General features: G+C 43.5%; 3 protein-coding genes across 4 annotated transcripts in view; 1 reads left to right on the forward strand and 2 right to left on the reverse strand.

The window, feature by feature from the left end:
* Positions 1 to 27: 27 nt before the first annotated feature.
* LOC106579887 (probable cytosolic iron-sulfur protein assembly protein ciao1-A) lies at positions 28 to 2209 on the reverse strand. Of its 2 annotated transcripts, none has more exons than XM_014160220.1 (7): positions 1794 to 2209; positions 1552 to 1700; positions 1347 to 1458; positions 1119 to 1207; positions 759 to 951; positions 573 to 639; positions 28 to 494 (listed from the first exon to the last, which is right to left on the reverse strand). In XM_014160220.1, the coding sequence occupies exons 1-7, from the start codon at positions 1930 to 1932 to the stop codon at positions 260 to 262; spliced, it is 984 nt and encodes a 327-aa protein (XP_014015695.1). In that variant the 5' UTR covers positions 1933 to 2209; the 3' UTR covers positions 28 to 259. The 2 variants fall into 2 exon arrangements, with proteins under 2 accessions (XP_014015695.1, XP_014015694.1); XM_014160219.1 differs by having other exon boundaries at positions 750 to 951.
* A 161-nt stretch (positions 2210 to 2370) lies between these two features.
* Positions 2371 to 5311, forward strand: LOC106579884 (transmembrane protein 127). Its single transcript, XM_014160215.2, has 3 exons — positions 2371 to 3132; positions 3240 to 3404; positions 3536 to 5311. The coding sequence occupies exons 1-3, from the start codon at positions 2889 to 2891 to the stop codon at positions 3844 to 3846; spliced, it is 720 nt and encodes a 239-aa protein (XP_014015690.1). The 5' UTR covers positions 2371 to 2888; the 3' UTR covers positions 3847 to 5311.
* Positions 5312 to 7057: 1746 nt separating this feature from the next.
* LOC106579883 (uncharacterized) overlaps positions 7058 to 25083 on the reverse strand; it is a gene marked incomplete at its 5' end in the record, with an annotated part of 38844 nt that continues 20818 nt past the window's right edge. Inside the window, 19 exons of the mRNA XM_014160213.2 lie at positions 7058 to 8773; positions 9047 to 9260; positions 9395 to 9564; positions 9721 to 13269; positions 13539 to 13575; positions 14324 to 14494; positions 14754 to 14838; positions 15013 to 15251; positions 15363 to 15538; positions 15640 to 15751; positions 15868 to 16018; positions 16123 to 16239; positions 17658 to 17798; positions 17902 to 18044; positions 18156 to 18301; positions 18807 to 18948; positions 21084 to 21201; positions 21304 to 21455; positions 22303 to 22449. Coding sequence (XP_014015688.2) covers positions 9085 to 9260; positions 9395 to 9564; positions 9721 to 13269; positions 13539 to 13575; positions 14324 to 14494; positions 14754 to 14838; positions 15013 to 15251; positions 15363 to 15538; positions 15640 to 15751; positions 15868 to 16018; positions 16123 to 16239; positions 17658 to 17798; positions 17902 to 18044; positions 18156 to 18301; positions 18807 to 18948; positions 21084 to 21201; positions 21304 to 21455; positions 22303 to 22449 — 5972 coding nt within the window. The remainder of the gene's footprint in view (positions 8774 to 9046; positions 9261 to 9394; positions 9565 to 9720; positions 13270 to 13538; positions 13576 to 14323; positions 14495 to 14753; positions 14839 to 15012; positions 15252 to 15362; positions 15539 to 15639; positions 15752 to 15867; positions 16019 to 16122; positions 16240 to 17657; positions 17799 to 17901; positions 18045 to 18155; positions 18302 to 18806; positions 18949 to 21083; positions 21202 to 21303; positions 21456 to 22302; positions 22450 to 25083) is intronic.

Here is a 25083-nt window from a genome sequence, read left to right on the forward strand (position 1 = left end):
AATATAATTATGACAATACACATTTGGGACCCTTGAAACCACAATTTATGAAGCACAGCACAAGTGCACAGGCAGGAGTCTTATCAGTATCACATGAGACCAAGAAGCCTAATGGTACAATCAACAGGAAATTCCAAGAGACAAACAAAATACATGACTATTTCAGTGCTGGTAGCACCCTCGATTGTACAAGGTAAATTCAGCACTGTTAAACACTGGATGTGGAAGTCCAAACTGGCCCAGCATACTGTACATTTTCTCAGACCTCAGACTGGTAGTTCCAGACTGCTATCTCCCCATTGTCACTGCAGGAGACAAGGAGCCCAGCCTCCTTGGGGTGCCAGGCGATACAGTTGACATCCTGGCTGTGGGCCTTGGGTACATGGGCAGACAGGGAGAAAACAGGCTGGTCTGGATCAGCTGTCTCATCCTCCTTAAACACACGCACTCCGTCATCACCACATGCAGTCGCCAGGGCACCGGTCAGTGGACACCTGAGCACAACAAATAAGTACTGAGTTGGATCTGTGGCTGCATTTTATTAATATTTTTTATATAAAGAGGATGCTCACCATGCAATATCATACACTGTCCGTCCATGAAACCCTGAAAGGGTGCAAACACATTTCCAAGCCGTGTCTGTGCATTCAGTAAAAAAAAAAAAAAAATAGTCAGGCGTTAAATGGGCATTTATCATTACCTTCCTTTTCCCTTACATCATCCACACATTCATAGAGCATCTTGCTCACCCTGCCCACCTCCAGGCTGACATTCTTTCCAGATCTTTACAGTACGGTCATCACTGCAGGAGGCCAGTCTCTGGCCACTTGGGTCAAAGGTCAAACCCCAGACAGTGGAGGTGTGACCCTCCAAGGTCGCCCTGCACTCCCAGTCATCATCCTCTTCTTTATAGACACACACATTGTTGTCGTAGCTACACGAGGCCAGGAGCTGCGTAGAGAACATTTAACTTCAGTGGGTAAAAACACACTGAATGCAGAGTACAGAATACTGAAACGATTAGTCCAGAGAAGCCTTGCAATAGTGTTGGGGTATGAAAGGATTATATAATGCTGCTATTTAGTACAAAGAGTGAAACAGTATGAAATAGGCAGTACCTCCTGTGTTGGGTGCCAGACAACATGCTTGACATCCTGTGTATGAGAGTTCACTACGCTCACACACTCATACTCATCCTCCTCATCCACTGAGAAAGACAGAAAGAGACATAGTGGGAGACTGTTCAAAACTACATACAGATACACAACAGCTGAATGTTTATGTGGAACACAAGTAATGTGATAAAAATACAAGGAATTGTATTCCTATGTTAATGCAGCACTAACCTTCCCAGATCCAGACGCTCTTGTCTCTGCTACATGTGGCCAGCTGGTTACCGGATGGGGCCCAGGCCACACATTTCACCTCATTCTCATGTCCTTCCAACACAGTCAAGCACTGAAAGAAACAGAGACAGTGTGATGCTTTCACGGGCCATATCTTACTATCATCATCACAAAGCATTTGGTCAATTGTCCGTGGACGACTCACCTCAAAGTCATCATTCTTCTTCTTCCAGATACAGGTTGTGGCATCAAAGCTGGCTGAGGCCAGGTAGTTTCCACATGGGGACCATGCCACCTTTCTGACAGCTCTCTGGTGTCCATCCTGGAGCACTGTCTTGCATTCCCAAGAGTCACCTACACAGACACAAAGGGGTTCATTTTTCCTGTTTTCCACCGGCACATGCCTCTGATATGGTTAATTTCACACAGTGGATTTGGGATATTTACCTTCCCTTCCCCATATTCGAATGGCCCGGTCACCACCACACGAGGCCAGCAATGTGCCCTTGGGGTTCCATGCAACATACCAACAGCGAGAATCTGGATGCGCGTTGAATTTCTGTAGAAGGGCCAAAGTGTCCTTCATTGCTAACAAGCTTGCTATCTTGCAACTACTGGCAACTGATAAGCACAATGTGCAGCCACAAAACTAGTCGTAGCTATGAATGATACCAACAAAACCGTATCTCCAAGAGGATAATGCAAATATCATACAGACATAAACAATGAAGATAGCTAATATCCACTTAAAATACGATGTTGTTATCCGGTATATGTAAATACATTTACCAACCAAATCCAAAAACGCTCAACCTCAACTTCCTACTTTTTCTTCCTCTTCGTATCTTAGTTACTGCTGGCTGCCAATCTAACGTCCATCTGGCTCATTACCGCCCCCATGAGTACAGGATGAACGTTGCCCGTGTTTTCTGGACACCTGGTGTGTAGCTGCACAATAACCCAGTAGATGGCGGTAATGACCACAAAAGTACCTTGGTCTGTGACGAATAACAAGGAAGGAAACAATTTTACAGGAAGCTAGCTAGCGAATTGGCTGCCTTTTGTTTTTGTTTTTAGCGTGAGAGCTAGTATAAATCCCAATGTCCGCGTTTTAGATACATTTATTGGCCAGATTGTAAGTATCATATCATCAGATTGTATTTGTTATGCCAGTTCACTTTACTGTTTTGTTTGAAGTGATTCAATTAGGATTTTATACTTAGCTAGCTAACGTTATACGTTTAAAACGAACTAGATAGCTAACTTTGCTGCTAACAGGCCTAGGTCTAGATCTTAGTTAGTTAGACAGAAAATTATCGGTCTATTTTTTTTTCTGTCATTTATCATATCACACCCAACAGTTGAAACTTATTTATTTTACAAATAATGTAACCAGTTGACCTTCACTATCGGTTTTGGTGAGCTGATTATTTCACAGGCGGAAGGGCGCATTGTCAAAACAAAAGCTGTCCGTCCTTTGAGTGACATAACATAGATATACATCAGGCACTCAGTCCTGGTTGAAGACAAAGCGGGAATTGAATGACAATGTATGCACCACCTGGTGCCACTGTCCCTGGAAGCCGGCGAAGGAGAGGGGGTACTGCACTGCCCAAGCAGCCAGAGCGAAGCCTGGCATCGGCCCTCCCCGGAGCACTCTCCATCACGGCTCTATGTACGGCATTGGCCGAACCAGCTTGGGTCCGAGTTCATGGAGGGACGTGTCCCAGGCAGGAGCTTGGAGTGGCTGATGTCCTGGGATACATTGACCCAAAACTCATGGAGGGTAAGTAATGATATTGTCAACAGTGGCTCGAGCACCGAATGTGAAATCACGTTGGCATGTTTACAAGACCTGTGGTTTGTGTTAACTATCACGAACTTCTCCTAAAGATTACTGCGTGAACTCCCAGACCATCTTACTGATAAGGGTCATTGCTGCCTTCTGCTTCCTGGGCATCCTGTGCAGCCTGACAGCTTTCCTGTTGGATGTCTTTGGGCCCAAGCACCCTGCCCTCAAGATCACCCGCAGATACGCATTTGCACACATTCTCACAGGTATGAATGGGTTTGGGTGATGGAAGGGGGAGGGAATGAGCTTTTCAGCGAAAGAGTGTGAATACAATTGCAAGGCAACAATGGAATCCGAAAAATATTTTCCTGCTTGCTGTTATTTTGTATGGTTTCAGTGCTGCAGTGTGCCACAGTGATCGGGTTCTGCTACTGGGCCTCAGAGCTCATCTTGTCACTACAGCAGCAGCACAAGAAGTACCACGGATCCCTCATCTACGTCACTTTTGCCATCAGCTTTTACCTGGTGGCGGGGGCTGGTGGAGCCTCCATTCTGGCCACAGCTGCCAACCTGCTGCGCCACTACCCCACAGAGGAGGAGGAGCAGGCTCTGGAGCTTCTCTCAGAGATGGAGGAGAGCAGTGAAACATATCCTGCCGATTATGACATTGCCAACCAGTTCCAGCCGCCTCCTGCATACATGCCTTAATGTTGCCAGACGGCCGCTTCTTTCTCTTACATCCATGCTTCTCTATGAGCACCACTTTTGGCCTCGTAACAAACACATATACACATATGTGATCCAATAATTGTACCAAATGGAAATTCTCTGCAAATAGCTTACTCTCCTTTCCTTTATCAACATACTAATGAACACACTTATTTCTTGATTGTGGGTGCTTGAGTGCATGAAAGCTTCCTTTTATGATGGCAGAGATTCAATACTTGAATCTTATTTTCACCACCGAAGCTTTTAGTAATTTGCATGTAAATGGCATTAAGGTCTTGACCCTTACATGTAACGCAAGAGAAAGTGGTAATATATGGGGTGTTAATTCATGCACTACTGTGCGGTTTGGGTCTACACCTGGTTATTGAATGATCAGATATGGGTTGAGACTCAACTTGGTATATGACAGTGTGTGACAGTCATGGCTTGACAAAGGTCAAGTTTTGAACAAAGTTTCGAGTTTCCACAGTGTGGCAGTAGTATTTGGCCCTTGGTTTGAAGCATTAAATACCCACTGAACATCCAAAACTTGGTGACTTGCCTGCCATGTGAATATTATTTGACATTTTATCAGTTAAACCTAATAAAAGGCACCAAGATTACACAGACACTGAATTGTGGACATTTATTTTTCAATTGAAAGGGACCATTTATTAACTGCCTGCCCCTGGTGTGGTAAATGTGGTTTTTCTTTTCTTTTTATGTGTATGAAAGGCACTGTTTTGCATTTTATTTAGTCTTGCAGTTGTGAACTTGGAAATTAATAGGTTTTCAATATTCTGTAAGATTGGTTCGACATGGTAGTAAAAAAAAAGTTATTTTACATGATTATGGCTAGTGATTGAGGCACTCATTGCAGTGAGTGAAAGTAATTGATGGAAAACCATGAGAAATGTGAAGTGTCTCATCATATTGCAATGGACGTTATTCAAGATGTTCCTATGTTGAACAACTAGAGGAACATTATTTTCTCATTTTAACAATGGGGAAAAATGGGTAGAACGTCATTGTAGAATCATCAATCCACAATGCATTGGTGATTTCATAAATTAAGTAATTTCATTTAAATATACACAACTGATTGACAACTCTTAATTGTACTTTGTGATTACTTGGCTTGAGTTATGTGACAGTTGTGTGTTGTCTGTGCTTGAGTTCTTCCCCCTTGATCCTCAAGATAGTGAGAATCTGATTGTAATTATTTGGGATGGAATCTTACACACACCCATCTTAACTTATGTTCAGATTCAGCCCTGTACTGCTTACTTTTTGATATAAATGTGGTTAATAATATAGTTTTACCATAGGTGATTTGTTTCTCTGTTGTTTATTTTATTTTAGCCTTTCCCCTCATTGTTGCCTTACTTTCATCAGTCTGTAAACATGTATTGTGGACTGTTTATACAAAAGCAGGTCATATTCGAAATAAAAAGAAATTGTCCAATTTTCTTTTAGATAATTGCTTTCAATGTAAGAACTGCAAATGTAGGCTCGTACCTGGCTCCTTGAGGGTACTAAAGGGGGCATGCTTCAGTTCGGTTAGTGCCTAGCCTAGGAGAACCGAACGAGTGTGCTCGCATACTCCCTTAAAAGTCCTTCGCTTAAAAACGAGAAAAATTTGTAATAGTACTGTTTTTCCGTTTTGAGACGCCGTAGCCAGTAATACACTTCCTCAAAATAGTCAGAATTAATCTAAGATTAAAACCCCCTTTTTAAATAATAATTATTAACAACAAATCATTAGAAAAAGTACATGGGGGAACACAAGTGTGAGATATTTGTGTATAAAGAATATACAAAGGACAATTGGGCTAGGGGGTACAATATCACATTACACATGGACCTTAAGGCACATACACACACATTTATAATTCTAACAGTTTTTTTGTTGGTAGAGTATAGTTGTCTTATAGTTCAATTTGTTTTTGGAAGGTAAGAAAATATGGTGTTTTGTTTGTAAATTTACATTTGTGAATATGAAATTTGGCCAAAAGAATAATACAATTAATTACATCAAATTGTTTAAATTTATGTATATCGTAGTTAAAGAATCCAAGCAATCTTCATAAATGTGTTCAATTATACATCTACTGATGTCTTGCCACAGATTCATTACATGAATACAATGCCAAAACAAGATGCAACACCGTTTCTGGGAGGTCATTACAAAAGGTACAATTTGATTTTATGTTTTTCTTAAACATCTTCATATAGTGGTTGGCAGGATAATATTTATGAATAATAAAAATTCAAAAAACGTCCTTAATTTTGTTAATACAGTAAAGTAGGTGTGTGTGGCAACATCCAAACTTTTTTTCAACAGATATGATCAATAAAACCATTCCAATAAGGCATGACATAAGGTATAGATACAACATCCTGCTGAAACAAGGCTTGTATAGCTGTATTGCTGTTAGATGGACCAAAAGAGAAACAAATATTTCCTACTGATGAGTCACTTAGGTATGTTCTGAGGGTCAGGCCTTGACACGGTCCTGAATAATAAAGCAACACCTGAGGGAATGGCATCTAAAACAACTGCACATCTTTAGGTGTTACAGGGATCTTGTAGAGTGATAAGAATTCCTTATAATTAAGTAAAAGACCCTCTGCCGCCGAAAAAAAACCTTACAAAAGTCCAAAACGAACAAAAACGTCACAAAATTGTGTCATAATATGGGCTCCCGAGATCCGCAAAGGTTGTCACTCCCGGTTCTCGTTGCATAAGCAGTTCGAGTCTCCCAAAAATCACTCTATTGCGGCATTGCCTTATCAGTTGTTAGTTAAATATTACATTTTACAATCGAGGTATAGACACGCATTACGCCTCATACCCTAGCGCCGATTGGCATGAGAGAAAGAGTGATCTTGGGTCTCATCAAACAGAGCCTAAACTCCCAACATAGAAGAGAGAAGGCACAAACTGTGCTGAAATCCCGTCTGAGAAGAGTGGTGCTGTAGGACACTACATAATAATCACAAATTATGCTTCCCTCAGTTTTGAACCCAGTTCACTGAATGGTGACCTCATGTGTAAAGTCTGAAATAAGTAAAGGTGTAAAGTCCAAGTGAAGGATTCACTCTTTAGTTTTATCTCACTGTTACCAATAAAATGAACATGGGTGCAAACTGTACAGTTCAGGACCCTGTTCAAGACGTTTCAATGTCAAATCATAACGTCACATTCTGGTACATTCAGAATAAAACAATTTATTCAATACAAAAATAAAAACGACAATGACAACAACCAAATGAGCAGATATTGAAAAAACATCCAGTTTGTACAAAACATCAATCTTATTTAAAAAAAAATGCCAATGTACTCCAAATGTACAGATGTACAACTGCTCCTTAAGTATAATACATGCTTCAATTCTTTCCTTTTATGAAATTGTATAAGAAATATCTCTCTTGGTTACTGTAAAACAGTTCCATTATAAAGTACAGTTTTTTTTTATTAAATAACAAATGTCAGGACAATTTTGGATATAAAATGTACAACAATAAATGGAGACTTCTTATTCCAGCAGAATTCAGCTTAATGGAGTATATTCACAGTGTGCTTTTCACATCAATAATGTGAACTTGCATGTAAACATTGTTGCATATCAAAACTCATGTTAATAAATATACAATAATGTTCAATAATGCTTGAAGTACAAAAGGTGATGACATACATTATACACAGTACTTAATCTCAAGCCGTATTGTTATTCTTGAATTCCAATAATTTAATATAGGCTTAGTTTGGGAATAATGTTGAACCATATTTGTGAATGGTGAACTTCCATTTTTTTTGGACAAAGGTAAAGCAAATATGATACACAACCTTTCCCTGTCATGGACAACTTTATAACATATTTTTCATATGATCAAGGATTAAGATGTTGAGTTGCTATGGTACTAAAATACAAGGTGTAATTGTCCAGGGCTACAGTACATGAAAACATTGACACATAAATTACAGCAATCACTCAACACTTTCCTGTTAGTCTGAAATACTCTGCTGAGAAAACTGAGTATGATTACAAACACAACAATGAGGGAGATTTACCTGTTTAATTGGGAAATGAATAAACAGGTTTTTCTGTTCAGGTAATGGTGAGCTAGTTACCCACTCACTGTAACAATGCAACACAAAGATGAAGGCTCGCTCACTCAAAGCACATGCCATTTAGGTGGCTAATGACAAAATACTATTTGTGTTGAGTACTGTACTAAATCTTCATATTCAGTGTTTTCACATACAGTTCCATACATTGTCATAAACTGACTGATGTTTTCACCAATTTTCATAAAATGGTGGTGGAAGCAAAAAGACTTTGTCCTTGATGTGAAATACTCCTTGGACTTGAAATACAGATCTCAGGCACAAGTTATAGCTTGCCACCATTAGCTGGCCAAGTGGTTATGTACAAGCATGAATCCAGTGACTTTCCAAGATCTTTTTTAAAGAGGGCCAACTGTGTTTGATTGTCCAAGCTTACCAAAAGCCCATAAAACACTTGTTGTTTTGGTTTACATTTGTACTTGCCTCTTTAAAAGGTCCCTGGTCAGTTTCACCAAAACACAAGAAATATAAATATCCAGCATCTGATAACAGGCTCCAATCAGGGCCAAGTATTATTCTGTGTCAATAACGATGGCACAACACAGGTATCAATATCTGTGGCAATTGGTGTGTACGATGTGCGCCATATGATCAAGCATATCCTGTCTTTTTCAGTTGGTTACACTTTTGACAGTGTTCCGTCCACAGAGGATCCGGTTGGATTGTCGAGGATTTGGATTTTGAGGTGTTGCGGTATCATGAAGCTTCAAAAAAGATATCCAGCATACATCCAGGACCACACTACTGTCAGTTCTCTGCATCTGAGAAACTATTTGGTTCCTTTCTTTGACATATCTGAAACACAAAATGTTAAACACCGTTAAACACATTCCCAGGACAAACAATATAAGATTCAGAAAGACAAACATCAAAATACTGTGAGATTAGGATTCCATTAGCTAGTATAAATTGGTGCTTTGCTTAAAAAATACAGTGTTTTAAAATGAACAGAAAAAGTGAACGCACAATTTCACAACAGATGGATGAAAACTAGCAGGGATAGAGGCAGGCAGTGAGAGGTCAAAGAGAAGGTGAGGGGGTAACAGTAGCAGGCAGAGAGGAACGGACCAGGGTGGGCAGGCAGTTAGAGCAGTGCTGAGTTGGAGTCAGAGTCTGTGTCGGGAGGGAGGGAGGCAGGGATCACTGGTGCAGGAGGATCCCTGAGAGCGCCTGTACTCCTGGTACTCCAGGCGGAGTGCGTTGAAGCGCGCCTCACTTAGGGAGCGGGTGTATTGGCAGTGAGGTAGGTTGGAAACTGGTGGACTGACTGAGCGAGGAGGGCCTGAGGGGCAGGATCGATAGGAACAGCATGGAATGGGAAGAATCATGGGTACAACTCACATCACCACAACCACAACAAAAGGCACATGATATGATACATTCAGTGTGGTGAATAATAAAATGCAATTGTCTTACCTTTCCTGTAGAGGTCCTGAAGGCCAGCCACAGAAAGGACTTGATCATGCCTGCCCTGCCCCCTACCCTTCACTACCCCTGCCTGTGGCTTCATGGCCTCCAGGACTTCCAGATCCACACAGACATCAGCAGAATCCCACTCATAACTCTCATCTACTGATGTGTTCCTTCTAATGACAGGCACACAAAACAAGTAGTCAGAGTCAAACATACAGGGGACAATAGCAATAATTTAACAGTAAATCAATGACATTTTGGCAATATCCTCAATTTCTTCAGCTGTGAAGACACCTGTGTGTGATGTTGGACTGGTGCGGTAGTTTCACCTTTTTTTTCTCCACTCACGTAGATCCATCTCAGCTCTGTGTCTCTGTGTCTCACTTTCCTCTGTTGTCTCCGGGGAGCTGAGAAGGATGGGAGTGATAGAGAGGGACTGACGGAGGAGGCCAACGCTACCTCTCCCACTGCTCTGACTGGCATAACTGGCCCTCCCTCCTTCCCTGTTGTCTCTCATCTCTGCCTCAGCCCCTGCCCCCTTCCCTGTCCCTCTCTCTGCCTCTCTATGACTGTCTACATCCCTGGCTGGGAAAGGGCCACCATGGTAGGGTGAAGGCCAGCTATACATCCGGGGCAGGTTGGGCCTCGGTTGGCCCCTCTTGGACTCCATCGGTCTGGGGTAGTCTCCCCTCATGCCTGGTCTGGGTGTGTACTGGTCTGGTCTGGGTAGGTACTGGTCTAGTCTAGGCAGGTACTGGGGTATTGAGGAGTTCATAGAGACATATCTTTGCTCTACAGACCTCAGAGCATCCTGATATGTGATAGGCGACATGGCGGCATCAGGATAAGCACTGGCCTGTCTACATGGATCTGATAAGTCTTGTCTAACAGAGACTGGGGGTTGTCTTGGTGGGTACATGGAGGGGCTGAGGTAGGTATAGGAAGAGCTGGCTAGGGATCTGTCATACCGAGGCCTCTCCAAGGATCTGTCAGCATTCAGAGGCTTCTCCAAGCTTCCTACACTCGGCTGTCTAAACTGGACCCCTTCCCTCCACGAGGGGTCTGGTCTGGAGAAGGAGTATGCAGGGGTGCGTCCTAAACTATACGATTTGACCCGGACGTCTGGGTTTGGGAACTCATCCCAGTAACATTTCTCTGAGACATAAGTCCTTGGTCTTTCAAAATGCTCCCATTTCTGTGACCCTAAGCTGATGGACTTTTTTATGAATGGACGAGGCTGTCCCATGCCTGAAAGTGTTCTGCAGGGGCCAATGCTCAGAGATTTCTTGATGAACGGTGCAGGGTGTTGATAGATCCTAGAGGCTATTTTATTAGTCCTGTTGCCCTGAGAATGAAGTCTTTGGGATTGTTCTGAAGCTGACTCTGGTTTCCCTGCAAAAGTATTAGTGTGTTTAAACACAACTTCTGCCATGCTTTTAGCTGCACTAGCCAACGTCTGGGCTGGACTTAAACCAATTCTCGTTGGTGGTCTCTCTGAGCCTGTGGTCTTTTGACTAATAAGTGGTTGTGACTGCTCATAATAACGATAATTCCCTGTGTATTCTGACCCAGGTGCTAGTTTTTTTGACCTGTCTGGAATCGCAGTGCTGTGGCTTGAATCTCTTGCTTGCACTTGCAGAGAGTATCTATAGTCTGGCTTCTCAGTTGCCTTTGAAATTCCTGCTGGACCAACAAAGTGTCTGTTTTCTAAAAAAGAAACCGTGTTTTGGTTTGAACTTTTCTCTAGCTTCTCCTGCACATGAACATCCCAGTTTTTTGGAACCACGTCTGGCTTACCTTCCAGAGAAGTCTCTGTCTGTGGCTCTATGCTTTTGCAAGCAGTGTCTGTGAGTTCAGATTCATCCCCAGGGTTGTCCACACTCATCTCAATGAAACCCGGGAGGCTCAAATACTCGAGAATTGCACTTGTCTGGAGTGGGGACATTTTGGGTGCCTGGGTTGCCGGCTTATTCTTGAAAGACTCTGATATTCTGGCAGCAGAGAACTGGGACTGATCACTCTCACACGCTTCCAGAAGAGTTAAGGGGGAAATTTGACTGGGGCTGTCATTAAAAAGAGCCCTATCACTCCTTCTGGAGCGTGCCCTGACGCCCTCTCTCTCCTGCTCAGGGTTTGACAGTGAACTCCGAGGGTCATCCCCAATTGGATCACCTCTCACTTTCCCTTTGGCCCCTGCTTTGTGGAGCTCATATGACAAGGTAGAGTAACCAGAGGGAATTTGATTTAATCTCTCCCTATCATCCATTGTCTCTGTTCTCTCAGACAGACTATATGGTGCAGTGCCTGGGTAAGGCTGGTCAGAACTTGTGGCCCTCACTCGCGCTGCTGAAACAGATCTTTCAGCTCTTGGCTCCAGATGCTGTGTACCATAAGCAAAGGACGATCTTGGCTTTAAGGCACCTCCCCCTGGCTGTTTTGTCTCCCTCCAGCCCTCCTCAACCATAGACCTTCTACGATACATGTCCTGCTCTCTTTCTACAGTTCTGTCAGGACTCCTTGACCTGGCTCTGCCTACGTTTCTGTCTGTTCCTTGACTGATTGATGGGCTTTCTGAGGTAGGGGAGAGCTGAGATGGAGAGGTGCATTGAGTGACTGGGTAGCGTGAGCAGTCCACATGTAGTGAGTCCTCCATGGCCAGCCCAGCATGACGTTGGTGAGGATGTTGGGATCTTGGTGTGGTGCTCTCTAAGGGCCTCTGCACTGGGACAAGGCTGCTGATAGAGGTGACTGGGCTGATGTCCCATTGGATGTAGGAGGAAGGGAGCCGGTCCATTGGGCTGCTGGTGTTCCCAAAGTAGCAGGCCCTCCTATAGTCCGACAGCTGATGGGTTTGCCCGGACGCCCGGTGGGCTTTGGGACGTAAGGTAATGTCCTGTGGCTTCCATATAGGATCCTCAGCCCCTGAACTGCCCAGTTCTCTGTTAGGGCTTGTTGCCTTTTCAAGCTGGTTCTCCTCTTTCTCCCACTCCCTTTCCCTCTGGCTGGCAGTATAGTTATCCAGCTCCCTTTCCATCATCTCCCTCTCTTTGGCCAGCTGCAGACACTTTCTGAGGTTATCCTGCTTTTGTTGACTTGTGTCAATCTGTGAGACCAGTGTGCTGGCGTTAGTCAGCTGGCTCTCTCTCTCCATGGGTTGGTAATCTGCTAGGTGATGCCTGTCCATCTCCAGCAGTCTGGCTGTCCTGCCCAGGCTGGGGAAAATGTCCTCTGGATGCCCAGATCGGTATCTTTTCAGGGAGTCACAGACTCTCTTCTCACTCCTATCGGAGTGGAAACTGGCTCTCTCCAGCAGAGCCTCTGAGAAGCCCTGCTCGTCATCAGAGTAGAAGCAGCCGTGACGGGAGAAGTTCCTGGCCATTGCCCTCACTCTGCCCGGGGAGGCAGGGGGCTTGCTGAGTTCTGTAACCTCCACTGTCAGGGGGGAGTCCTTTCTCTCTCCCCTCTCAGAGCTCAGACTGCTGGACTTTGGAGAGTCTCTGAAAGATGTCCGGTTGCTCCCTGTGCCGCTGCCTCCCCTATTGGTTTGGGTTTGTAGGAAGACTGTCTTCATGTTGGAAAGAGTAGATGCCTCTGGCAGGGGTTGGACAATGAAACGTCCATCTGGGCCTCTTAAGATGGACTCCAGAGCAGAGGGTGGGGGGGCCTTACCCCCCAGGTGGCTCTCAAAGAGGGTGTAATGTGGTGGGGGAGTAGAGCTGGACAGGAGTTGCCTGCGCTGGTCCTGGTACTCTCCACGGCTGCCTTTATTGAAGGAGGAACGATCAGCCTGAGAAGACGAGGAGTTGGGGAAGAAAGACAGGGGAGGACAAAACTTGATCTTCAGGACGCTGTCAGGGCTGTCAGAAGGCGAGCGAGCTCTGAGGAAGAGAAGAGACATAAAGGAGGAGAGATGAGTTAAACAGTACAGGTTAATGCATTATTACATTATTGTCTCAAGCTTAGAAGAACCATATGTAAGGATGCATTCAGTGGATACAAATAGTTATGCTTGTTATGAGTAGCAGATCAAATAAATACACATTCATTTGCAATGATTCTCAAAAAAATGCACAAGAATGAAACATGGGTTGGTGAGAAGACAGCCAATGCAATGAGGGAAAACATGCTGGTACGGATGGGAACTTACTCTGGAGAAAGACTCTTCTGGAAGGCAGAGGGTTGATCTGAAAAGGCGGGGAAGGGTGAAAAGGTCAAACAATGGCACATGTAAAATAAACAAATAGATGGGATGAAAAGAAACGATGTCAACTGAAATACACTGAGTATACAATTTGTCGGGGCATGGACTCTACAAGGTGTCGAAAGCGTTCCACAGGGATGCTGGCCCATGTTGACTTCAATGCTTCCCACAGTTGTGTCAAGTTGGCTGGATGTCCTTTGGGTGGTGGACCATTCTTGATACACACGGGAAACTGCAGTGTGAAAAACCCAGCAGCATTGCAGTTCTTGACACAAACCAGTGTGCCTGTCACCTACTACCATACCCCGTTCAAAGGCACTTAAATATTTTGTCTTGCCATTTCACCCTCTGAATGCCACACACACAATCCATGTCTCAGTTGTCTCAAAGCTTAACAATCCTTCTTCTTCCTCCCCTTCATCTACACTGATTGAAGTGGATTTAACAAGTGACATCAATAAGGGATCATAGCTTTCACCTGGATTCACCTGGTCAGTCTGTCATTGAAAGAGCAGGTGTCCTTAATATTTGTATACTCAGTGTAGATTAACATGCATAGCATGCAAAGGAACCACCTGACAGTTACAAAGAGTTGCTCCAGTCACCAAGGCTTTGGAACTCCAGCTTAGTAGGCTGTGAAAATACTTTCTTAAAGATAACCTCTAATAAAAAAAAAGCTTGAAATTCTCTGTCTTAGTATCAGAAAAATGGTAGGATACAACAGTCTTTACCATCTCTCCTCTTCCTGCGCCGATGGGCTCTTCTGTGACTCATAACACAGGCTGTCACCAAGGAGAGGATGATTGCCACGAACAGGAAGCACACTCCACCCAACACACCAGCCAATAGGGGCTCAGGGACAAACTCCAGGAAGCCTGTCCGGACAGGGTACATCTCCATCCCTGCAACCATACCAGGCACAGTGTCTGAGTAATGCACTACCAACAGCATAGACAGCCATGCTTTTGGCTAACAATCGGAAATACCTACACAATACATTTATCAACATAATGACAAGTGTCATGACCATTGATTATTATCAAGCACAAATGATATACCTGCTACATAATATTTAGGACTGTTTAGTCTTGGCTTTATGAACCTAAACAGTGTTTCTATCATGCAGTTGATCACAGCTGGCTGTACAGTGATGATACTAACCTGTGGTGTCCACATTGACAGACTCACTGGGCTCACTCAGTAGTTTGTTACTGCGAGACATCAATCTCAGATCATAACTGCAGTCCTGAGTGGGGAGAAGGACAAGTGTTCAGTAGACACAATTCTGGGCAACGTATCTGAAAACACATTAGTGCTTGGAGGTCATAGCCTTCAGATTACAGTTCATTACACCTCATTTATCAAATAGTCAGTGTCTTCATTCATTCTGCCAAGGTCCAAAATTATCATCGCCTCTCACCCTCAGTAATCCTTGCACCAGTAGTTCACTCTGGTTGGTCTTCACAGCACTGTTGAGAATGACCCATTGGCCTCTGTCCCTCCGAGCCTGGAGGACATACCCAGTAAGTAGTGTGGCCTGAGACTCAGGAGGATACCACTGCAGGACAATCCCCAGCGCTGTCCGATTGGCTGACAGGAACAAGGGAGGGTTGAGAGTTGGTAGACTGGTCACCACTGTCGGTGGATATGTTGGCAGGGCTGTGGAGGTGAGACAGGATAAGATCAGACTTGTACATACAGTAAAAATGTAGATCAATGTCCAATACAGACAAATTAAAGAGTACTTTGTCAGTTAAAATTTGTACAGACCCTGCGTCCTGACAGAGGTAATTTCACTGAAGGGTCCGGAGCCCAGTTTGTTCTGAGAAAGGACACTGAACTGGTAGCTGGTGCCAGCCAGCAGCCCTGTCACCAACAGGTGGGACTTGGAAGTGGGCACGGAGATAGATCCCCACTCATGTTTCCCTCTGGAAGTCTGCTTTACCCTGGGGGTAAGAGGGAGGAACAGAGAGATTCAACCACCATGTTCCAGAGAGCAGCTTTGAGTTGAGTCTCATTCTGATAAACATTGAGATGAGTTACTAACCAGACAGTGAACTTCTGGGTGTAACCTCCATCAAAGCCAGGTTCCCAGGACACATTGGCCTGGTTCATCCCAGTACTGACTGATACAGATGAGGCAGCATGAGGGCTGGTGCCTGGGAGGAAGATGAGGAGAACAATGAGAATACACCAGCGGAATTGTACACACTAGTGTCTACGTCAATAGTATAGCATGTCTTGTACCATGTTGCTCCATGCAGTGGGTACTCACCCAGCACCAAAACCACAGTGGCAGTGCCGACAGTGGCCACACGGTTGGTGGCGAGGCACTCCCAGCCCCCCTGATGATCTTTGCTGAGAGGCTTCAAGAGGAGGGAGCCATTGGACAGAACAGTGTACGGGGAGCGAGGAATTGGACCAACCTACAAATGAAAGGGACAACATGTAGAGATTAGCGTAAGTAGAGAGAGAGAGAGGGCTATGATGTCTCGGGTTCCTTCAGCAATGTCTATCAGGGACACCTCACCTTGCTCCAGGTGATATTAGGAGAGGGGTCTCCATCAGCTTCACAGGGGATGACCAGCTCCCCGCCCACCTCCTGCAGGTACTCAGCACGAGGGGACACCGAGAATGAGGGTGGGTCCTGCAGTGGGAGAGAGTTTTAAGTCCATATACTCTCAGAAAAATGTTCCCTGGGGTACAAAAATATCAAAATACGCATAACCTTCAGAGGTACATACACAGAGTATACCAAACATTAGGAACACATTCCTAATATTGAGTTGCCCCCCCTGCCCTCATAACAGCCTCAATTTGCCAGTTCATGGACTCTACAAGGTGTCGAAAGCGTTCCACAGGGATGCTGGCCCATGTTGACTCTAATGCTTCCCACAGTTGTGTCAAGTTGGCTGGATGTGCTTTTGGTGGTGGACCATTCTTAATATACACGGGAAACTGTTGAGAGTGAAAAAGCCAGCAGTGCTGCAGTTCTTGACACAAACCGGTGCGCCTGGAACCTACTACCATACCCCGTTCAAAGTCACTAAATCTGATGCAGCACTCCACACTTCACACCAGCATAACTACCACAGCATTCTGCAGCGATACGCCATCCCATCTAGTTTGCGCTTAGTGGGACTATCATTTGTTTTTCAACAGGTCAATGACCCAACACACCTCCAGGTTGTGTAAGGGCTATTTGACCAAGAAGGAGAGTGATGGAGTGCTACATCAGATGACCTGGCCTCCACAATCACCTGACCTCAACCCAATTGGTTTGGGATGAGTTGGACATCAGAGTGAAGGAAAAGCAGCCAACAAGTGCTCAGCATATGTGGGAACACCTTCAAGAGTGTTGGAAAAGCATTCCAGGGGAAGCTGGTTGAGAGAATGCCAAGAGTGTGCAAAGCTGTCATCAAGGCAAAGGTTTTGAAGAATCTGAAATATAAAATATATTTTTATTTGTTTAACTTTTTTGGTTACTACAAGATTCCAGCTGTGTTATTTCATAGTTTTGATGTCTTCACTATTGTTCTACAATGTAGAAAAGAGTAAAAATAAAGAAAAACCCTGGAATAAGTAGGTGTGTCCAAACTTTTGACTGGTACTGTATATATATTTCCTGAGCTTTCTTATATCTCCTAGATATAGGACAGACATCTGAAAACCTTGCTGCTTTTGATAGATTTTTTACTGTCTTTTTGCCATTTCTGAATGTGTTATTCAATGCTATGGGCTTTAGTAGTAAAGGCCAAATTCAAAATTTTATCAAATCGTTTTTAAATATATTTGTTTTATACCTAAAAGGTTCCTAAAATTCTTAATCAAATAGCTAAATAATCCATGGTATGACCATCTTAAAACAATTCCATATGTTAGCTTAGTAGTACGAACAGCAAGGATACGACTATGTACCTATAACTAATGGTACCTTACAGGGTACCTACAGTGACAAGCGTTTGTAACCCTTTAAGTACAATTCGGTACCTTTTTTTGTGTACACATTTACAGGTAGCACTGTAATTCATAACCAGGGAACAGAGGCCTGGGGTCCAGCCTTACCTGCAGGATAACCTTAGTGGGTTCAGACTGTCCCATGGTCCCGTAGCTGTTATAGGCAGTACAGGTGTACATACCCACTGCATTGTCATTAGCTGTGGCTATAAACACAGAGCCCTCGGCGTTCACCAACCAGCCAGGGAACTGAGCAGGCAAAGACAGAAGGAGAAAAAACAAATATGAAATACAACAGAGATTAATGGTGGATATACTGTGTGATAGGATTCATGTTGCCCTGATTGCCTACATTGTCAAGGTTTAAGTTGTTCCCATCTTTGGTCCAGTTGACAAAGATCATGGGGGGCTCAGCCTGGACTGGGCAGAAGATGACTCCTCCCATGCCCGTAGGTAGATACGTCTCCCTGGGCATCCGGCCCACCCTGGCAGGGTCTAAGAGAGACAGAGGAAGTAGATACAGTATGTCACTCTCCCAGAGATGGACTAAAACACACAAGCCAGGAAATCAAGGCATGCATAGCCATAGTCAACCACAATTCTTACGTTTGACTTTGAGGTGTGCTGAGGCAGAGGGTGAGGTCATCAGCCCATTGGTTGGTATACAGGTGTAATTCCCAGTGTCCTCTGGGACAAGACTAGGGATGAGGAGTGTGCCGTCCACTAGGATCTTCACACGTGTCTTAAGATACCTGAGGACAAAACACACACACATCACAACCCGGCCTTGAGTTAGTATCTTCTTAGTTGCATTATGCACCATTGTCTTGGGATTACCTGTGGTAACAATGCTGCTACCGGTATTTAACTGACTTACTAACAATCCAATTAACCTGAATTGTAGTGCCAATGTCTTTGTAAAATTACATGGAATCAATGCTTGAAAACATAAATGCACAACATTAGAAAAAAGGGTTCCAAAAGAGTTCTTCGGCTGTCCCCAAAGGAGAACCCTTTTTGGTTCCAGGTAGAACCCTTTTGGGTTCTATGTAGAACCCTCTGTGGAAAGGGTTCTACCTAGAACCAAAAGGGAAGCAAAAATTGTTCTTCAAAGGGTTTTCCTATAGGGACAGGCAAAGAACCCTTTTAGAACCTAGATAGCACCTTTTTTTCTAAGAGTGCAGTATGATACTCACATATCCCTGTAGCTACTATAGTTTGTGTTTTTTGTGTGTGTTTGTGTTGTAGTCAACTCACTCTATATGGTAGACATTCTGCCCCTGTTTCCACCACTCATAGGTGAGGTTGGAGGGATAGGCCTCAGCTTGGCACTGTAGGACTGCATCCTGGGATATGTTGAGGGTGGTGTCCTCTGGGGCGATAATGATGAGTGGAGGACCTATTTTGAATTTGGGAGATTTTCAGTTACTGCATGTGCTTTTATCTGGCTGTAAAACAAGTGATTCAACTGATTAACCTTAATGATACAGTTATTCTCATGCCAAATAACAGCTTCACAATCAGATCACGATTTGATGTGACAAGGGCAGTGCATTTATAGACCATACACCACTAGATGGCAGTATGACAGTAGCTCTGATCTGCACTCCATTACCTATTCTTTAAGAGAGATTCCCGCATTTGTTTTTCTGCTGCTCATTAAAGGACAAATCCACATAAAGACAATCTTTTGGTCTTTTTTTCATTAGTCCACTGTTGATACAGTCCCAAAATGTTTTGCATGTCAGCAGTTTTCAAGAATTTGGACCTTCAAAAAGCAGTGTAACTTGCCATATCATCATATGATGCAAAACGCATCATCGTGATGATGTGGCAAGTTACATTTTTGCCGCCTTCACGTGCTCTTCAGAACTAAGAAACTCAGACATTTCTGACTTGCTAACTGGTTTAAAATAATCAAATGTACATTTATTTAATTGGGTTAACTGCCTTGTTCAGGGGCAGAACGACAGATTTTTACCATGTCAGCTCAGGGATTCGACCCAGCAACCTTTCAGTTACTGGCCCAACGCTCTAACCACTAGGCTACCTGCCGCTATAACTGCAACCGTGTTGCAGTCATACACGTGTCGCCTTCAACCAGTTAGCTATCTTTTGGGCACCCAAGTGGCGCAGCGGTCTAAGGCATTGCATCTCAGCGCTAGAGGCGTCACTACAGACCCTGGTTCGTTTCCAGGCTGTATCACAAACGACCGTGATTGGGAGTCCCATAGGGCGGCGCATAATTGGCCCAACGTCGTCCGGGTTAGGGTTTGGCTGGGGTAGGCCGTCATTGTAAATAAGAATTTGTTCTTAACTGACTTACCTAGAAAAAAAAGCTAGTCGGAAATGTTTCCGCGTTCTGACTAGCACGTGAATACGGCATTAGCTTCTTGAAAATCCTATATCTTGAAAACATGCTAAACATTTTGGGACTATATCAACAGTGGACTAATGAATTTTTTAAAAATATTTTTCCTTTAGGAAAAAACTAAGATTTGAATCTTGGGGGTGTGGTTCGATGTGGCTGTTATGTTCACTTTATCATACCCTGGCAGTTAGAGTTGTTGTTCCCTCTTGAGGCACGGTAACAACAAAATAGCCACTACCACTTCCTCAAAATAGTCAGAATTTATCTCAAATGAGTCAGGAAATCTGTCTATTTTACATCTAGCTAAGGTGTTCGGTGCAGTATTTCTCAAGTAAACATTTTTGCATGAAAAACTAGTCTATTACCAGAGTGTGCATCTGTCTGGCAGTGTTTCATAGCGTATCATGTTACAAAACAGGTCGTGACCTTGGGACTATAAGGTTTTATCTGCGCAAAGCATAGTTCTGAGATATTGAGCGTCCCAGTTTTCACATCCCAGATCTTAGAACAGTTGTGTAGTGAATGCTTCTTTCATAACCCATTAAGGTCCTCACCATAAAGGTACCTAGAGTGCAGAGTATCAAAATCCTGAAACATTTTAGTGGGTTGCAAAAGCAGATAAATCCGTATGGCTCTGAAATGTCAATCTGGGTTTAGCCATAACGTTCTATCTGACACTTCTGAATTAGACATGTTCCATTTTTAAGAAAACTGTTATTTTCATACGTAAATAATGGAATAACACTATTTTACCAAGATAGAGTCAGAACACATCATCAAATACATTAAGAAATGTATTTTGATCATCAGACCAACTACTGTCATCACTGAACAACGATGTGACAACATCATTTACTTTAAGATTTCAGACAGTGTTGTTTTTTTGCTTGCGTGCCATTATTGCTGGTTAGACTAGCCTAGACCATACTTAGAGTGAGATGGCAAAGAGATACAATATGTATTTGTATACATCTGTATTTGTTCAGGCTTGTTATTGGATTGCAGATAGAACATTGGGTTTATGCTGATATACATTTTTGGTAGCCTAGCGGTTAATAACGTTGGGCCAGTAACTGAAAGATTGCGCTAACTGAGCTGAAGTGTGAGCAGAGGGAGGACCTTTCTGCCTCTCCCAGATGGTTAAAAAATAGTCAGACTCTGACCTTTGACCTGTAGCTGGGTAGTATGGGTCAGATTCCCTTCCGAGTTGGACACCTGACATTTATACATTCCTGATGTCTCTCTGGTGACGGTGGCCAAAGACAAGGTGCCATTGAGCACCTGAGCGAGAGTGAGAGAGAGATTGGAGATACTTTGAATCATAACCAACAACTTCATCCAACAACAGCAAACATATGCTTTAAAAAAAAAAAAATTACATACCGCCATCTTTTCATGTTTCTCAATTGGGGTCTCATCTTTATGCCAGATAACAGTTGGTCGAGGATTGCCATGGGCACCACAGCTGAGGGCCAGGGAATCCCCTTGCAAGACTTCTACAAAGGTCGGCGGAGTCTTGATAAACACAGGTGGGGCTGTAATAGAGGAACAATTGATGATCTTTAAAGAAATGTATCACAATTAGCTAGCTAGTTAATTAACTACTGTGTAACAAGTAGATAACTAATGGCAAACTACGAATTCTGTTATTGCTACATCTGTAAGCTAGTCATGGCCTTTGTGCATTACTTGGATGTAACACAATACTTGCCCTGATGATATCCTATTTGATGCATGAAGGAGGCAGAAAAAAAGACACATGGAAAGAAAGAAAGAATGGGAGGTAGATAGTAAATTGGAGTGGCATGTGTTTTGATATGAGTGTGGATGGGAAAGACAGAATAGGAAAAGGAGAGGAGAGAGTGACAGTAGGGGAGAGATGATCCAGGACAAGAGAAAGAGAGAGTGACAGTAGGGGGAGAGATGATCCAGGACAAGAGAAGGAGAGAGTGACAGTAGGGGGAGAGATGATCCAGGACAAGAGAAGGCGAGAGTGACAGTAGTGGGAGAGATGATCGAGAACAAGAGAAACTGCAACACAAATCACTGTTTTCCCTTTAGCCTCCACTATCCTGGTGAGGTCACATGCACTGTGTCTACGTCCCCTGTGGCTCCTAACAGACACTCCTGTGTCAACGTCATCCCACAGTGAACAGCAGAACCAGACAAAGACGAGACGTGAGCACTGTGTAAAACACTGAGCATTATGCAACAACAGCTCATACACCGCAATAAGACTCCAGAGGGACTGTCATGCTCCAGCCTCATGCTGAGGATATTTTAAAGGGAAAACATTGATGGTTGTAAGCAGCTGGAGGATTTCCTGTCCTGTAAGCGCTAGTCCAGTTCCTCTGACTGCCACAGAGTCCCACTGAGCTGCACCTGTGATGGAGAGGAAGGTCCAGGTGCCGTTGCGGAACTCGTCGGTGGTGCGGTCCAGGAGCAGGATGCGACACTCGAACCAGCCCTCGTCCTCCAGGCTCAGCCCCTCCACCAGCAGCGAGGCCCCCCGGGTCAGAGACACACGGCCTGGGCACAGAGAGAGACAGAGAGCCCCCAGGGTCAGAACACACAACCAGACTAGCAGAGTCAGCACATGCAGACAGGGGGCTTACCAAGCAGAGGACACAGGCATCCAGTGTCACAAAAGGCCACAGTCAAAGTCCAACCTCATGGGTTTTCAGCTAGGTTCAAGAGGACATTAACTATGCTGTCCCATAAAGTTTGCTGTTAGTATCAATATTCAATTATGCATTACATCCATTCCCCAAGAGGTTTGGACTCAGGGCTTTTTGGTCTGCTGAATGGAATGAGAAAAATGGCAGGGAGATAATACAATTTCAAGAGAAGCCAGAGACCTTGGGTTAGGGAAGTACAAACACATGATTCACTTGTGACAAGCAAAGCAAGATTATAGATGAGGAAGCTTTACTATGTTATTTAGACTTCCTGTTGTTTACAATACGAAGAGTGCAGAAGGCAGTTTGGTACCAAGATCAACATATAGAGAGAAGCTCCTATCAATGTCAAAATGTCAAGATTTCTTATGAAATGTACCACCTGTTTTTGTTTATCGTGGAGGAGAGCATATGGCAGAGAGAAACAAACACTGGAGAGCGGAAGACACCCCACGTCTCTCTATTTCTCACTCACACCCCTCTCTTTTTCTTTCAACTTTGAAACATGATCTCGTGGTTGCCTGGTGACTGAAGCCTGGTTTTCAGGATACCCACCCTTTTATTGTGTCTCTCAGTTATTCTTTTTTTCTCCCAAATGCAGGGTTTTAAATGATAGAAGATGTGTATAGTACAGTACATCAGGGGAAAACACATGCACTTAGCAGGTAACTGCCAAGCAGTTTGAAAATAAACAGAGCAGTCACAGAGAAACCTCATGCATCCCCTGAGAACAAAACAAATGTAGGCCTACCCAATCAGTTACCCATAACTGTAATAAGGTGTGTAGCTTTATATGAGCAGAGGAGAAAGTGCATGGCTTCTAAAAACAGGAAATAGACTTAAGGTTAGGGGAAGGGTTAGCTAACATGCTAAGTAGTTGCAATGTAGCTAAAAAGTAATAAGTAGTTAAAAAGTAGCTAATTAGCTAAAATGCTAATGTTGTCTGTGATTAAATTTGAACACGCAACCTTTGGGTTGCTAGATGTTCGCATTATACACCCATTCACCCAGACCAACCACCCTACTTTCATTTTTGCCTTACCATACTAAACATAACATATCATACTCATTTGAGTGTCCTGGATTTTCATCTACTATGTTACTTCTAGTCTATGAGACCAGGCTGAGCAATAGTAAAGGGAAATTATCAGACCAAAGGTAAGGACACAACAGTTCACCTGACACAAGACTGAATCCAAAAGTTACACTTGATTTTATGTACTTTTTACAGCATTTGTCAATGATGAAATCTGAAAATACTCTAGATACATTCAGTAACATAATACAAATATTAATTGTAATTCTAGAGTAGGTGCAAGATAAGAAAAAACGTTTACGAGGGTTTGAGTGAAAGGTCTAACTGGTGTCTCCACGTGGCCACACCCATCTGCACAGTTCTTAAGTCATTTCACTGCACTTTTATGACTCAATGAAAGAGCCTTCAACTATAAGGTGAAGGAATTTGAACGAATTGTAGTTTTTTGTTTGGAAAACAGGTCTGTGTCCCCACCATCACACTGTTGTTGTTTACGCAATCCAACAATGTTCCATTATAAATCGCAATCTGTGTCAGGTGGGCATCATTTGAAAGCTTGTTATATTGCCAACATGGCTAGCTAAGTTATAAAATACGATCTTACAATGTTAGGCTTTCAAAATGCACTTCAGAGAAACATAGTCTCATTCTGTTCAGGATAACCCAGGGTATAACGCATGTCATCCATGTAACTGTGGATCAAACATAGCGATCAACGTCTCATCTTTCAGAACACATTGACTTCTCTCAATTTACAGCATTTCCCTCACTCAGACAACAACAAACGTGCAAAAGTAGCCCAATTAGTGGGAGGGATGGGGGCATCTTCTTGCCGCACGCAGTGCTCAAATTTATAACGGCTGTCAGTCAAAAACCACACAGCGCTGTGATGTGGAGAACCTGAGCTCTGATATCATGTATAGCATGTTACTGTACAACCACTGCGTTCCAATTTAGGCGCTTATCAATGACAAAAATCTGCCATTTTCAACCCGTATATGGGATGACAGTGGCTGTGAGTGGAAAGGGCTACACATATTTTTCAAGGTGAAAAAGTTGGACGAATTAACCCTGACAAGGAATATGATTAGGTCTGATAAATGCTTAGGCTTTATAAGCCTCTGTAGTAAGCAATTATAATAGAGAACCAATCGAACTCTAGAGCCTGCAGAATCTGGATTAAAGACTGTAGGCACCTTGTCCACTAAATCCTATGATTGACAACACAATGTGTAAAAAGCACCTATTTGAAACCTGGTCTGTTCATTGAATAACCATGAGAATAGAAACGGAGTAGCACCCTCATCATTGAATCTTTTCACCACACAATCTTGTAGTTCAGCTCCTGCGGTCATCTCTCCAGGGTGTTGTATGACAGAGATTTATTGAATTTATGTCAACCTTAAAATTATGCCAAAAAAACATCAGAGGAAAACCCAATAGCAACCC

This window comes from Salmo salar, chromosome ssa20, assembly GCF_905237065.1.
Source record: "Salmo salar chromosome ssa20, Ssal_v3.1, whole genome shotgun sequence".
Classification (NCBI taxonomy): Eukaryota; Metazoa; Chordata; class Actinopteri; order Salmoniformes; family Salmonidae; genus Salmo; species Salmo salar.

Bases quoted from the DNA above. Each gene is read 5' to 3' on its own strand.
- LOC106579887 (XM_014160219.1), bottom strand. From the start codon at position 1,932: ATGAAGGACACTTTGGCCCTTCTACAGAAATTCAACGCGCATCCAGAT. The intron at 952-1,118 runs GTACTGCCTATT...TTCTCTACGCAG, and splicing joins TCTGGCACCCAACACAGGAG to CTCCTGGCCTCGTGTAGCTA. The intron at 495-572 runs GTGAGCATCCTC...TGTTGTGCTCAG, and splicing joins ACAGTGTATGATATTGCATG to GTGTCCACTGACCGGTGCCC.
- LOC106579884 (XM_014160215.2), top strand. From the start codon at position 2,889: ATGACAATGTATGCACCACCTGGTGCCACTGTCCCTGGAAGCCGGCGA. The intron at 3,133-3,239 runs GTAAGTAATGAT...CTTCTCCTAAAG, and splicing joins TGACCCAAAACTCATGGAGG to ATTACTGCGTGAACTCCCAG. The intron at 3,405-3,535 runs GTATGAATGGGT...GTATGGTTTCAG, and splicing joins ATTTGCACACATTCTCACAG to TGCTGCAGTGTGCCACAGTG.